At 64.3% G+C, this 15,332-nt stretch overlaps 1 protein-coding gene across 1 annotated transcript in view; it reads right to left on the reverse strand.

Annotated features, from left to right (window-relative positions):
- Positions 1–12,155, reverse strand: part of SDK2 (sidekick cell adhesion molecule 2) — a 44,508-nt gene extending 32,353 nt beyond the window's left edge. Inside the window, exon 1 of the mRNA XM_084492638.1 lies at positions 11,706–12,155. Within this exon, the coding sequence (XP_084348764.1) occupies positions 11,706–11,784 (79 nt within the window). The 5' untranslated portion in view covers positions 11,785–12,155. The remainder of the gene's footprint in view (positions 1–11,705) is intronic.
- Between the last annotated feature and the right edge of the window lie 3,177 nt (positions 12,156–15,332).

Below are 15,332 nucleotides of genomic sequence, written 5' to 3' on the forward strand. Positions count from 1 at the left end.
AGGAGCACAGGATGAAGGTGAGGACCCCGTGTCCTGGCCCTGCCCCACGAACATCACCACCAAACCCGGTCCCATCCCCGCTGAGAGCCCAACTGGGCCGTGGCAGGGGCAGGCACGGAGGGGCTGAGCCGTGCCAAAAAGAGGCGGCTTCTCCTAAAGCCGTTGCAGAGCGCAGCTGGGAGGGTTTTTAGCAGAGGCAGCACAACCTGGAGAGCCTCCCTCGCTCAGCCACAGCCACGCAGAGATCTGAGTGGTTTTTAAGGAAGAAAACCACCTTTGTTGCACGGAAAGAGCATCCAGAGCACGCGGGAGGGTCCCAGAGCTGTGCCACGCTGAGACTCCTCCGAGCCTGTGCCCGGTGCCTCCCTCGGGGGCAGAGTTGGTCCCGGAGCAGCGAGAGGCTCCTGGTGCTGCAGGGGCACCCCTGGAAATGGCACCGTCTCTGCTGGTGCCCAGCACTGAGCCCCTCGGCGCTGTGGAGAGGTGCGGGGAGCACAGGGCTGGGAGCAAAGTCCTTGGGGCTCACACCTCGTCTCCTGCCCAGCTGGGGGGATGCACGCATGGGGTGCCTCCTCCCAATGCACCCTGACCACAAATAAACGCCCCTGCACAGCCCTGAGCCAGCCCCAGAGGCAGTGGGGAATCGCTGTCAGCTGGGCCATGAGCACGGAGGGGCGCAAACACCCCCCCGGGGTAGGTCTGGGTGCTGGGAGGGTGCTCGGGGGATGTGGCCAACCTCATGGCGAGCCTGAAAGTGTGCACAAAACATCCACACCGCATACAAAGGGAGGGAGTGGGGGAAAGGCAGAGGAATCGAGGGGCAGGAGGGGTCCCCCCCATCTCCAAAGTGCCCCGAGGCTGCCGTGGCACAAGCACGGCTCAGCCAAGGCTGGGCGCTGTCCCCAGGGACCCGGTGGAGCATCCTGCGCCTCCCTCGCCGTGGATTTGGGGTTTTCTTACACGCCGTAAGCTGATTGCAGAGGTGTGTTAACTGGATTAGGTGGGAGGCTTGGAGAGAGGCAGACCTGGAGCGGCTGCGAAGCGGAGCACCGCTGCAGCCCGTGTGACGCCGGCAGGATTTGCAGAGCTGCCTTTTCAACTGATTCCTTCCCTTAAGCCTTCAGAAAGGAGAAGCTGCGGGAGGGACGGGGGCTCTGCTGCCTCCTCTCCCCACACAAAAACCCTGTAGGGCCCTGCATGGGGGTCACCTCCCCACGCTGCCACCCTGCGCTCGGCTCCAGCACCCTTCAGGTGGCAGGGTGGGCGACGTGACACCCGTGGGGTGGCACGGTGACCCCACAGCCCCCCGTGGTGACAACCCCAGCTGGCAGCCAGCACCGGCTCCCTGTGGTTAATGCCAGCTGGGAGCTGCAGGGCACGGATGGGGAGGGCTGGGGGCTGTGGTCTCGGCACCCCCCCGGCTGCGCCCAGCCCCGCGGAGCTGCCCGGATCCCCGGCACGTCGTGGCACCGCCAGGATCCAGCCCCCCCCGCACCCAGCAGGGCTGTGGCACCCCCCAGGACAGACAGACAGAGGGACAGATGGACAGACGGACGCCCTCCTCCTGCACTGCCTCTCCCCACACCGGCAGGACCCCCCCCCAGACCGCTGCCAGCCCCGCTCCCTCCTCCCGCATCTCTGTCTCCAGGCCCACACTTATTTATTTATTTGTTAATTAACTGCTGTTTCCATAACAAACGCTCCAGCTTCTCCCAGACTCCAACAGCCCTGGGGCTGGATTGTTAACTAGGATTTTAATTTGTTAATTAAAAGCAGGATGGCTCCATAACAAGCTCCTCTTCCGCAGCCCCGGCTCTCGGAGGGCTCAGCAGGCCATCGGCTGCAGGGTGCTGGCGGCCTCGCCGTGCCCGGCCAAAGCCCCACGGGGGACAGGGCGCACGGGGAGAGGCCAGCACGGCTCCCCCAGGATGAAAGACACTTGCAAAAGTGGTGCTGAGCCCCGCAGCACCACGGTGCTCGCTCAGGACCTCCCTTCCCAAAGCCACCTCCCTTTGCAGCCTCTCCCAGGACCCTTCCCCAAGCACCTCGCAGCTCCCAGCACGTCCCAGACCGGGGGAGCTCCCCCCCTGTGCCCCCAGCTGCGGAGCTGAGGCCGTGCCAGCATCGCCCCCTCTTAGCCCCCAGCCCCCTGCCCAAGGATTGGGGCTTGGGAGAGCCCCCAGCACCCAGCCCCAGAGGCAGCAGGGACCCAACGGGTGCCCACGGGGGCCGGGTGAAGCCCGAGACCCCCGCGGAGAGGAGGGAGAGGCGCCAGCCCTGGCCAGGGACCAGCAAGCACCTCATCGAGGGAACAGAGCGGGGCTGTGTGCGTGCCCAGCCCTGCCTGGCCTCGCACACCCAGCCCCTCTGCCCGCCCGGACCGGCAGCTCCGGCTGGAAAAAACAACATTTCCCCCTGCGGGAAGCCCCAACAAGGCGCGCACACACGGCACCGCTGTGCGCTCCCAGCCCCTGAGCCCATTTGGGGGGGTGGGGGGGGGCCAACAAGCAGAGCTTTGTGCTCCGAAACGCCGCGCAGCTCCGTGCGCACAGACCCCGGTGCCTGGCCCCGATCCCAGCCCCAAATCCACAAACCCCGGCCCCAAAAGCACAGACCCTGTCGCTCGGTTCCAAATGTGAACCCTGGTGCCCGGCCCTGACCCCAGTGCCCCCCGGAACCAGCCCTATATCAGCTCCCCTACACGCAGCAGGGCCAAGCAGGTCCCCATCAGCCGCTGCCCCAAATCCCCTGCCCAAGCTGGCTCCGTGCCCCGCACACCCCAAACCAAGGTGCCCAGCACATGCCAGCGTCCCCGTGTCCCCAAGGCCATGTCAGCACTCCTGTCCTGCTCCCCTGTCAGCCCGCATCAGCACGGGAGCCACCTCCAGAGTCCCCTCCCTGCTCCAGCCACACGTCCCCCTGCATCCATCAGCACCAGGCTGGGGACAACGCACAGGAACAGGGCTCAGCACGGGGACGGGGGCTGCCCAGCCATGGGGGGCACAGCTGGGTGTCCCCACAAGCCGGAGCGAGCCTGTCCCCTCCGAGCACAGCACGTCCCCACGCGTGGCACAGCCCTGTCCCCAGCTGGGGCCACTCCACAAGCTGCCGGGCTCCGGCCAAAACTCCTTCCCCAGCAAACTCCTTGCGAGGCCACAAACCCTGCTGCTGCTGCTGCGATTGCAGCTCCTCCGAATCTGGGTCAGGGCTGTGAGTCACGGACACCGGGGGTGACTCAACGCCGCCGGGGCTCTGCCGGAGAGGGGCCGTTACGCGCCGCTGGCTCCCCGGGAGTGATCCCGGCACAGCGAGAGGGCGAGGATGGGGATGTCATCGTGGGATGGAGGGCACACGAGCCTGGTGCAGCCCAGCACGGCTGCAGGCTGGATTTGGCCCCACGGGGCACATGGAGCACATCCTCCAGGTGTTCCTGGTGGGCAGCAGCGGCTCCTGGCCCCAGAAACCTGATTGCAGACCCAGGGTCACCGCGGCTGGTGAGGGGCAGGAAAGCAAAGGCACCGCCAAGCCCCTGCTGTGAGCTCCTCGGCAGTGCCTGGGCCATCAGGATGAGTCCCCAGGATCCCCTCCCAAAGCCCCCCGCACCCCCTGGCCGTGCAGGATGCTCAGCACAGCCCCAGCCCCGCAACCGCCCTCGCAGCCAGCCAGCCAGCCGCTCTCCAGGCTCACCGCGAAGTCTCAACAAGGCAGCGTTTCCCAACGGAAAAAACACGCCAGGGAAAGAAAAACAGAAGGCAGAAACCACAAGAAAAACCCCACTCAGCCTTTCCCAGGGCGCTGACGCAATTAAGTCGCCAGCCCCGCGGGATGGAAAAGGCTGTACCAGCTCCCCACATCCCCCCCCAAAGCGCTGAGGGGGACAAAGCCACCGGTGGCCCAGGTCCCCTGCGCGTGTCCCCGTCCCCTGAGCCGGCAGGCACCGCACAGCTGGGACATGCAGGCAGGGATTTATGGGGGGGGTGCGTCCAGATATCGTTTATTCAGACTATTAATTAATCATTGCATTGCTCACTTCAAACGTAAATAGCTGTAGCATGAGCGCAAGCAGACTTTTTCCTCGGAAAAAACCTTTTCCAAAGCTTTCCTCTCCAGCCGCCCTCGTTTGCAGGCAAGGGACGGGAACAGCTCGTGGCCTGGCAGCCCCCCCCCTACCCCGGGCTTTCCAGGGCAGAGAAGCGAGCTCCGGTTATTGCACTTATTTACACACTTGTGGCTCGCTCTCAGCCAGAGGGGCTTTTGCAGCCAGCGCTCCCAGCAGCAGAGCCAGCGCCGCTGCCCAGCCTGACGCGCGGCTTATGGGGGGAGAAGCCAAGCGAGCGAGGCTCTGCCAGCGCCCCAGGTGAAGGGCTCGGCGGTTTATTTCCCCTGCTCAGAGCGCGTGCTTTATTTCCACCCTCCACTGCACAGCTCGGCTCCCCGCCGCCACCCTCCCAGCCCTTCTCCCCCCCAGGTGCAAGCCAGCAAAATTGGGAGCACGGGGAGACGAAGGCGCCCGTCACCTTCCTCCTCTGGCACCCAGCACGCGGGCAGAGGCTGGGTGCTCCGCGCCTGCCGGCAGCCCCCCCCGGGGAAGGGCTCTCCCCACAGCGGAGCTTTGAATTAAACATACCACCCTAATGAGTTGATTTTATTAGTTTGCGAATGCATTGAGAACTCGTTATCAAAATAAACATCAATTCACTCCACTGAGCGCGCCGCGCCGCACACGCGCGCCCCGGCGGCACTGCAGCTGGGACCGGGCGCAGCTCCTGCTCCGGGTGCCCCCCCGTGCCCATCTCCCTGCACCCCCCAAGGGCTCTGCACCCCAGGGAAACACAGGAGCTGCAGCCAGGCACCATGCAGAGCGCCTCACACCACCAGGTTTGCTTCTCCATCCTGGCTGGGGGGCTCCAGAGGGGGGACAAAGCATTCCTGGTTGCTGGGACAGGATGGCCCCAGCTCCTGGCATAGGCAGGATGGGGTCCCCTGGTCCCCAGGACCCACTCGGTGCTGCTGCGGGGGCAGAAGATGAACCATGATCCCTCCAGGCTGTGCCAAGCCTGCTGCACCCCACAAGCACCCCGTGATCCACAAGCAGCCCCCAAGGACATCGGGGACAGCCAGGGCAGGAGGCACCCACCCCGGGCAGCCCACACCGAGCCCCTCTCCCTGCTGGGGCCGGAGCGCCGAGGCGTGAAGCAGGGGGACAGCGGGCGCATTGTCAGCGGCTGGGCAGGACGTGCTCCCTTTGGAATCGGCAGCTAATCCCATTTCATCCCCCTCCACGGCCATCAGCTGTTTTTGCAGGCACGCAGGGGGCGGGTTGCTGAAACCAGAGCTATTGTGGCCGCACCACCCCAGCCCCCTCCACCAGCAGGCACCCGGCAGCATTCCCGCACCCGCTCCCACCCCGGCACCTTTGGGAGCTGCTCCCCGTGTCCCCTTCCCCCAGGACCCTGTGCTCCAAGCCCAGGTGAGGAGGAGGAAGATGAAGAGGAGGAGGAGGAAGCCCTGTGCCCCCCCCACGCTGACCCCACAGTTTCAGGGACACCCCCAGGACACCACCGGCACATCCCAGTGCTCGGCGCTCCCCGCCGGGAAGATCAGTCCCCAAAGGAGGGCAGCGAACGAGATGTCGATGACACCAAACCCCAGTTAATGCCTACATGAATTTGGCCTACATTCACCCCATTTCTTAATCCCAGCAGCCCCCCCAGAGAACCAGGACCTGGCCCCGGGGACACGCTGGGGCCAGGCTCCCTGGCGCACGCAGCCCAGCCTTGGGGATGCGGCACAGGACCCCAAGCCTACTTCAGCCCCACGCTCCCCCCGGAAAAATTCCTGCTGGCTTGGGCGATTCACGTGCCCGGCAGTGGGCACGCACACCCTGATCAATTAAAGGGCTCTAAAAATAGCATTTGCCTTCATCACCTTGTTGTGAGCCATGAACGCAGCGATGGCGCAGAGCTGGGGCACGCAGCCCACATCTCCCACCGACCCCAGACCACACGCAGGGGTCTCTCCCCCACACCACACACATCCCCGCTCCCCAAGGGACTCAGGGGACACCTACCCACACAAATCAGGGCACCCCAGCCCTGCAGCACCCCGGCGAACCCCCCTGCAGGGATCGGTGCCCCCCAAAACCACCCCCCACGTCCCGCAGGACCCCCGGCCCACGGGCAGGAGGGCTCAAGGTTAGAGCCGAGGACTGGCGGGTTGTCGCCTCGCCCAGCAGCACACAAAGCAATTAGCGACGGCAGCTAAAATTAGCTCCCTGGTTTCTTCCTGCTAATGGTCAAACCCATCAAGGTTTCCCTACACCAGGGGCCTCGGCGTCTCCGCGCGGGCGGGCGGTGATGGATGAGAGCCGACAGAGCCGCTCACGTGTGTGCGCACCGGGCAGCAAAGCTCATCCCCAGGGGGCACGGTAAGGGGGACACCGGCCTGGCCAGCAGCCCCAGGGGTCAGAGAGCCCCTATTCCCCCTCCCCACCTCGCCCAGCCTCTCCCCCTGCCTCAGTTTCCCCAGCAGAGCGCGGCTGTCGCGCTGGGAGATGGGGACAGCGACAGCACAAAAGGGGAGGGAAGCGAGGGTGGCTTTGGCACGGGGACGGGTTCTGGCATTCCTGGGATTGTCAGCGTGCTGTCCCCGCTCCCAGCTGCTGGCACGTGGAGGCAGCTGGCCACCGTGCCCAGGGCCTTCCCCAGCCCGTGGTGGCCACCAGCCAGGAGGTGACAGCGATCCGCACGGGGAGCAGGCGGTGGCTGCCACTCACAGCATCCCCAGGGGACAGCACGGGCTGGGAGCCCCCCTGCACCCACATTCCCCATTCCTAGGGGGGGGCCCCGAGGGCGCAACCGGCCCCACGGGAGCAGGGGAGACAAAGGGGGCCGGGGACCAGCTGCAGAGGGAATGTCCCCTGCCCTCGGCCCCGTTCCCAAGGATCAGGTTACCCAGTTCCCAGGCAACCCGAGCCCCGGCGCAGCTTTTCCAGGCGCAGGCATTCCTGCGCCCCACGGGGCTGGGGGTAAAGGGAGGGGGGCCACCGAGGGGGAGCGGGCAGGTGGTCTGCGGGGGCTTGGGGAGGGAGGTGGCAGCAGCAGGATGCATCCCTGGGGGCAATTTGGGGGGGCAGGATGCGCCCCAAAATACCCCTGGGAGCAAGGAGGGGATGGATGCAACCCAAAGCATTGCTGGGAGCGAGGGGTGGATGAATCCCAAAGCATTGCCAGGAGCAAGGGGGATATGGATGCACCCTAAAACCATGTCTGGGAGGAAGGGGAGGGGATGGATGCGCCCCAAAAACATTTCTGGGAGCAAGGGGAGGGGATGCACTCCCAGCAGCTGGCCGGAGGGGTGCTCGGGGCCCTGCCCTTGCAGGCGGCATCGCCGGCGTGCCCGGGGTATGAGGGATGCCAGGAGGGACCAGAGCAGCAGGGAGCTGCTGCCGGCACATTCCTGCCTGCTGGCAGGGCGAGCTGACAAAATCCTGCCCCAAATCCAGACCCACAGCTCTGGGGAAGCAAAGGGTGGGACCCCCAGAACAGACAGCAGCATGCCTAGGGATTTTTCGGGGGGGAGGTGCCTTGCTTTGCCACCACCTCTCCAACCCCTGGGTGACACCGTGCCCCCTCCAGCAGCTCCACACGATGCTCCCCTGCACAGGGCAGCCCCCACCCCATCTGTCCTTCCCCAGGAGCTCCCGGGACACCCCTTTGCCCCCTGCACCAACCCCTCTGATCCCCACAAGGGTGCCAGACCCCCACGGGTGACCCCACTTCAGACAGCCACGGCTCAGCACCACGCACAGGAGCTGTGTGGCACCAGCAGGGCACCACCAACCCCTCCGCCCTGCCCCAAAACCGCAGTGGGGCTGGGCTCGCCCTTGGTTAGCGCGATCCCATCCCGTCTGACAGCAGCATATTTATTCCGGGCCCAGCACTGACCATTTTTCACCCAACGACACGCAACCTGCTAACGAGCTCGGGGAGGTAACGAGGGCTCACGGGCAAGGCCACCCGCTGCGCACCCACCCAGCTGGGACCCAGCACCACGAAGGGTTTTTTTTGTGGTTTTTTTTTTTTTTTTTTTTTTTTGTGTGTGTGTGGTTTTTTTTTGCTGTTTGCAAACAGCAGCACGGCCACTATTTATGTAGGACCTACATAATGTGCTGTGTCTGGAGCTGGTCCCGAGGTGGGAACCACAACCAGCTCCAGACAGGGGAAGGGGAAGACGGGTGCACCCCTCCCGCATTGGGTAAGGAAGGGGGTGTCCCTCTGGGGTAAAGCAGCACCTCGGGCTTCACAGCCCCGAAAAAAAGAAGCTGCTGGAGCTGCCCCATTCCCTGCGGATCCACAGCACAGGACACCCCAGTGTCACAGCAGCCGGGCTGGGGACAAGGACACGGTCCATAAAAACCCACAAAGGCGGACGCGGGGTCATTCCTCATCGCACCCGCCCCCGTGAGCCAGCCTGCCTCCTCCCAGGTTTAATTATCAGCGTTTTCCCAGGATCACAAGCAGCCTGCAGCCGCCTGCCTGCCTCCCCCCCTCTCTCCTCCAGCTCCTTCCCTTGCTCCTGCTGAGCAGAAACGTCCCCGCAGCCTCGTCCCCAATATCCAGGGACGGGGGCAGCGCTCGATGGGGCACAAGCAGCCAGCACCACTGGGCAGGGGCAGCTCAGCCCCCCGAATTGCACCCAAACGTGCCAGCACTGGGGTCACCCTGCAAAAGGAATGGGGTTACAAGCCCACAGCCGTGCCTGCGTCCTGATCCTACAGGGATGTGGGCTGCCCGCGAGCGGATCGCATCCCTCCTGCGCGCGGTTATCGGGTCATCAAAATTTCATCTCCGCGCCCGGCCACTAATGGCTTCCAAAGAAGCATCAAATTTTAATCTCCCTTTCCTCTCCCCTAAAAGCCACTTTCCTTCCTGAGCCGGAGCTTTGCACGAGGCCGGCGGCTAAAGCAGCAGCCGAGCTCACGGGGAAGGGGAGGTGGCGCAGGAGCGGCCACGCTCGGACATCCCTGCCCCACGCACCCCGACCTGCCCCACTGCAAGGGGCTTGGCCGGAGGAAAGCCCCCCCAAAAAAGCCACCCGGTGCTCCTGGTGCTGCAGGGTGGTGGGCGGGTGCCAGCCCCATCCTGGCCAGCCCTGTGTTGGTGACTGCCACCCCGTAGCCGGGTGTTTCCAACCCCACGGGGACCCTTTTGTGGATAAAGGCACCTTCACACGAGCCCTGAGACCTGTCACGCGTGGCACCAGCCCGTCACCGCTGTCACATCCCCGGGAAGGGGCAGGGGGTTGTCCCCTCCAGCTCCGCAGGCTCCGTGCGTGCAGACGTGCCCAGGATCCACGCGTGGGTGCCAGAAGGAGCCGCACCTCCGCTCCAGCCCCCTAATAAGCCTCTTTGGCTGCCTTCTCAGGCCCCTGCCCCAAATCCCGTCTGGAACCTTAAGCCTGCCAAATCCCTCCTGGGACTGGCCGCAGCCTCCTCAATCCCATTACAGCCGCTGTGCCCGTGCGGGGGGTCCTGGGCTGTGCCCCCAGCCCCAGGGGAGGGAAAACTGCTCCTGGGGGGCACAAAACCCACCCGTAACCCCCCCCAGGAGGGTCGCACTGCGACACAGCTCCCGCCCGGGCGGCGCTGACTGATTAGCCTTCCACCAGCACCGCGTTCGCCTCCGGGTAATTAGCGCGAGGGCCCTAATCAATAAGTTATTTTTTGCCACGGGTAATTAATAATTACGCAGCGCAGCCAGGCTGTAATTAAACTTCCATCCCATCTCTCCCCAGCGGTACGGAGCCCTTTGTTTTAGTAACTGCAGGTATTAAAAGCCTTTCATCCCGGTGCCTGGGGAGCTCGGCGCCCCGGTTGGGAAGGTCTCGCGCCCTCCTCCCCCGCTGCTCTCCATCACTATTGATCCCGTTTTTTCCTCGGCTGCTGGAATCGACAGAACCCGCACAGATCTTGCGTCTGCCTCCGCTCCCGGCCTGGCTCTGGGGTCACCAGCCCTCGGGGGGGTGCCCTCAGCGGGGCTGCTCCTCCTTTGGCACCTCCACCCCGGTGTCCAGTTGGCCACGACGGGCTGCAGCGATGCTCGTCCTCAACCCTCGTGCACCGGGGAGCAGCAGCAGCCGGGGAGGTGACCCGCGTGTCCCCATCTGATGGCACGAGCTGCTCCCCGTGCTGCTCCGTCGCAGGCAGCGGCTGCTCGCCCGCGGCCGCCACGCAGCGCAATGTCACGCTGCCCGCTGCGGGGAGAGAAGAGGCAAAGCCCAGACCGTGTGCTCCAGGATCGAGGCACAGAAGCTCCTTCCCCTCGCTTCCAGGCACGGCTGAAGCACGGACAGACCCCCGAGGAGCCCCTGTAGCTCCCCCGGAGAAACAGGAGGGGAAGGGGTGCCGCCAGGAGCCCACCCCGCAGCCGGGAACAAACGGACCGTGGGGGACTCGCGGGTTGGAGACGCCAGCCAGGAGGAGAGAAACTCAGCGAGGGAGTGAATCAATCAAAGAGACCTTCACAGCTCCCCACACAGGGCCTGCCCGGATAATATACTGCCGCTTTAGATGTTATGTTCTGAACTTAATTACTGAGAAATTATAGCAGTGCTAGGGGAGGCTCAGGGGGAGCGGGAGGACGGGAGCGCACGGGGACTTCTGGCTCCACTTGCTGCTGCGAGCAAGGGCAAGAAATGTCACGGGCAGGGACCCCCCGAGCCACAGTGCTGCCCCCCGCCGTGCCCCCCCCCCATTTTGCAGCCTGGATCCACTCTGTCCAAGCTGTGTGGACGGAGGTAGCCACGCTGCAGCCTCGCCAGACAGGAGCCTCCTCCTCATCCTTGTGGGGATCCTCTCTGCTAGGGAGGGGCAGGACCCCAAGAGGGCCCCCCCTTGCACCCCCGAACCCGAGTCATACCCCAAAGGTCCAGGAGCTATTTCTGCTTCGCTCTGGGGTAACGGAACAGCCAAAACCAGACTGTGCCACGCCAGAGCCCTGGGGATGACGAGCAGACAGGGCTCGCCCTGCCCAGCGACACCAACTCGCCCCAGGGACCGGCTGGGTGCACAGGGAGCCCCAGGACACCCATGGGGGCTTGGGGACGCAGCCCCCCCTCCAGTCCCAGCACCCTGCCCAGCCCAACCAGCCGGCTGGAGGTCAGTGGGACCAACACCAGCACCAGAGCTGCTCCCTGGGAGCTCCCAAACTTGTGCCCCAGGTCCTGCCACGCAAATGGGGTCCCCCAGGAGGGGGGAAAACGGGTGCCCTCACCCCACACCGTCCCTGGAGGGTGCTCAGCCCCCCCAGAACGGGCCGGTGCAGTCTCTACCCCATGCTCAGGGCAAAATTTCCCTCGCACCCCAAGAGCTGGGGCTGTTATGGGGCAGGGGGGAGGAGGAGGAGGCAGAGCAGAGCTGTGCCCTGCGCCCTTCAGCCCTGGCCACCAGCTCCTGGGGGGCTCCTTAAACACGGCCGGTGCTGTGCCCCCTCCTCACCCCGAGGCTACCTCGGTCCCCGCCCCCCCCGCTGACACCCAAACTTCCCAGGGCAGCCTGGGGGCTCCCCGGAGCTCCCCCCTCAGTGGGCTCAGCTGAAGGGGTCCCCCTCACCCCTCATTCCTGCTTCACCTCCAGCATCAAAGAGGAAACTGGGGGGGGTGAAGAAGCTGCCCCCCCGCGCCGGGACCCCCGCGCGTCCCCTTACCTTGGGCTCCGGCTCCCGGGGGGCCGAGCAGGGCGAGCACCACGAAGCGCAGCAGCGCCCAGCTCCCGAGCCTGGCCATGGCTCCGCCGAGACGTGGAGGGGGGGGCAACTTCCCCGACTTTATAATCCGGCCCCCCCCCCCAGCCGGCGCAGGGACCCCCGCAGCAGCGCTGCTCGGGGATGGGGGGGAGGCGAAGGCGATGTGCAAGGCTCCCGGCTGGGTGTGGGGGGGTCCGCAGGCAGCTCCCCGCCGTGTCCAAGTTCCCCGGGGTCGTGCAGAGCCGGGATCCCCAAAATCCGGTGGGGAGCCCGCAGCCGAGCCCCTCCCCGTCAGGGGAAGGGGTGGGAAGCGCTGGGCTGTGCGCCCCCGGCCCTTTCTGCGTCCTCAAGCACCATCGGGGCCGGGCCCCCCCCCCCTCCCCTCCCCTCCCCGTGCCCGCAGCTCCCGGAGCCGAGCACACCGCAGGGAAGGAAAAAAAAAAAAAAAAAAAAAAAAAAGAGAGAAAACCAAGAAAAAAAAATCACAAAACCCACAAAGTTTGGGGTCCGGGGGCGGCAGCCGGCCCCTCCCCAGCGCTCAGCTCCCTGCTGGGGACATCCCCGCTTCGGCGGCTCCGGGGGGGGCTTTAGGGGGGGGTGTCTCTCCCCAAAACACCCCCCCCACCACCCCCAAACCCGTCGCACCCCCCCCCCCCCGGTCAGGCGGGGGAAGACGAGGGAAGTGCTGCGGCGGAGGGCAGCGGCTCGGGGTCCCGCTCGCAGCCGGCGGCGGGGCGCGGCGGGCGGGCAGGCGGCGCGGCGCCGACCCCTTCGGGCGCTCCGGGGGCTCCTCCTTGAGCCGAGCCCGGACCGAATGAGCCGCGGTGGAGCTCGGCGGAGCCGGGGGCAGCCCGAGCAAGGGGAGGCGGGGAGGCGGAGAGGCTCCGAGCGCTACCCAGCGGCCGCGGCCGGGCGCGCACGGCAGCCGCGGATGGAGAAGGAATGGGGAAAAAAAAATTAAAAAAATAAATAATAAAAAAAAAGCGGGCGCGTCCCCCTCCGGCTGCCGAGGAGTGGGTGTCTCCACCCCCCCACAACCGTCCCCAAAATGTCCAGCCGAGCTCGCTGCCCCCCGATGGGGATGCAGCAGGAGGTGCCCCTCTGTGGGTTTTGCCTCGCCCAGCGCTTGGAGCCGCCCCCCACCCTCCCAGCTGGTTTCCCCCTCCTTGATAGGGCTCACAGCATCAGCACCCAGTTCCCTTTTTTGAGGGAAGGGGCACCCCGAGGCAGCACAGCAGCAGAACTGGCTGCCACAAGATTATCAATGCTCATATTATAGGGTTCTGGAAAAAAACAGCAGCTCTAACCCCAGAGGCGAGCCAGCGGCACCTCCCAGATAACATACCACCTCGTCAGGCCCAATCCTGCAACTCCTCAAGCCCAGATCTCCCAGCAGGATCAGGCCTGGGTCACACATCCTTCAGAAGTGACTGCTTTACGCCAGCACAGCGCCTCGCGTTTGGTTGGGGGCAGCAGCTCAGTCAGGGCTGATACCAAGCAGTAACACCCAAAGGACCCAAAATGTTTGCACGGAAGGAAACATCCACCCTGAATGCTGGATCAGCCCCCAGAGCACAGGCAGCACCTTGGAGCCAAGGGACCTGTAGAGGATCAGGGTGAGAGCACGAGGAGATTCGGATGAAGCCAGGGGGTCAAATCAGGGCAGGGGCAAGGGGAGCATTCCCACACGAGCCTTGTACAACTGCGTGGTCACCAGCATGCGTTTCCACTACGTGATACAAGCTCCCATGTAAATCACGCACAGGGCTCAGGGGGACAATGCCCGTGTGCGCGCGCTGCGTATTTGGAGAGCTGCTGCCAAATTTCCCATCGACCTCTCGAGGCGAGACTGAACAATAACCCAGCGCTTGCCCACCCCGGCATTAATCAGCTCCGTGGCTGGCATTCTCAACCGAGACGGCGGGGATCGATGTGCTGTGGGAGGCTGCGAGCCTGGCTCGCCCCTCGAGGAGGTGTTCCCCAGCACGGGCTGGATCCAGCAGGGGGGAAGGCTGCCCTGCCAGGGGCGAGCGCAGCACCCCGCGGTGAGCTTGGAGCCGGGTCCCGCAGCACTAACACGTGCTGCAGCAGGGGAGCAGCCGCGATAGCTCTCAGCACGCTCCCAGCCCCCCGCAGGGGTCAGGGCTTTGTTCCTGAAAGAACAGGAATTCCTGTCTCCAGGGCCGTAAATTCAGCACCTGCCCCTGCTGCCAGCGCTGATTTATGGTTATTGCAATTAATCTCGCCAAGGTGTGAGCCCTTTATTACCTTCCTCTCAGAGGTACCTGGCTCCCCACAGCCACCCGGGCGGACTGGAAGAGTTTTGATCTCGCAGCAAGGCTCCCACCCAGCCCTGCCTGCTCCGTGCCAGCTCTCCTCTGCCCAGATTTATCCGAGCAGGAGCAAGTCTCCGCACGCAGCTGCTTCCAGGGGTGGCTGGAAAAGCTGACACCTTCCCTGGGCGATGCTGGTACGCCGCCGAGAGGGCACCCAGCCCCGCTCCCCGTGACCCTGGCACAAACTGGGTGATGTCTGTGCACCCCCGCCCCATCTCTCATCAGCTTTGGCCCCATCCTCCAGCCTCCTGTGCAGCATCCCAGCTACGATTCGGGGCAGTGTCACTTGTAATTACCATGAGGCTCGCACACAGACCAGCTGCGAGCCGCTTGCATGACTCTCGCCTCTCCAAGACTGCTCTGGAAGGGGTTTGAAGGAGCAGGTCTCCAAGGGCACATCGGGGGGGTGAGTTTCTGAGCTCTCCTCCAAAAATCTCCCAGACCGAGGGGCTCCAGCCCCCAACAGAAGCCCCACGGCCGCCGGCTGCTGCTCGGGGCCTCTGCTAATGAGGGGTTTGCCCTGCGCAGCCCCGCAGGCAGCAGAAGGCAGCCTCAGGCCTATTTGCAGAACTGAAAGCTGTTATTTTGCCTCCTGCTTGAAGAGGGCGCATCAAAGTCAAGCCCAAAAATACGTCGCTAGGCTTGAATTAAAAAAAAAAAAAAAAAAAAAAAAAAAAAAAAACTCTTGTCTGAAACCAAGGCAAGTTCCAAAAAAAGATCAAGGCTGTTTGAAATGTAGAAGTCTTCGCTCAGATGTCAGGCGCTTTGGGGACCAGGAGTCAGCACTATCCAAAGGCTACAGGACAACAGCCAAGAGCTTCCTTCAGCTGTCCTCAGCACCCCTTGTCTGCCTTGGATGAGGCCCCAGCTCTCTCGGCACAGCTCCCCGAGCAGGGAAGCAGCGTGCCACGGGGAACCCAGTGCCCCCAGAGCCCCAGGAAAGGGCTGGGAGCCCCTCAGCCCTCTCCTGCCATCCGAGGGGAGAGGCAGCAGATGTAACCACAGGCTGTCGGCACCGGCGCAGGGAAGAGAAATTGGATAATGGAGGCTCTGCAGTCTCGCAGATAGAGGCATAACAAGCTCCCACCGGCAGAAGCTGAAGCCAGACATACCCAGACTAGCAATAAGGTGCACGTTCCTAGCAGCCAGGAGAAGCGGCTGGCTGCAGCCAGGCTCCCCGATACTTCTCCTTTGTAATTAAGATTGGAAGTTGTGTTTTGTTTTATTATTTTTTTTTCCTACTTTTTCTCCA

Source organism: Aythya ferina (genome assembly GCF_964211825.1).
Source record: "Aythya ferina genome assembly, chromosome: 18".
NCBI lineage: Eukaryota > Metazoa > Chordata > Aves > Anseriformes > Anatidae > Aythya > Aythya ferina.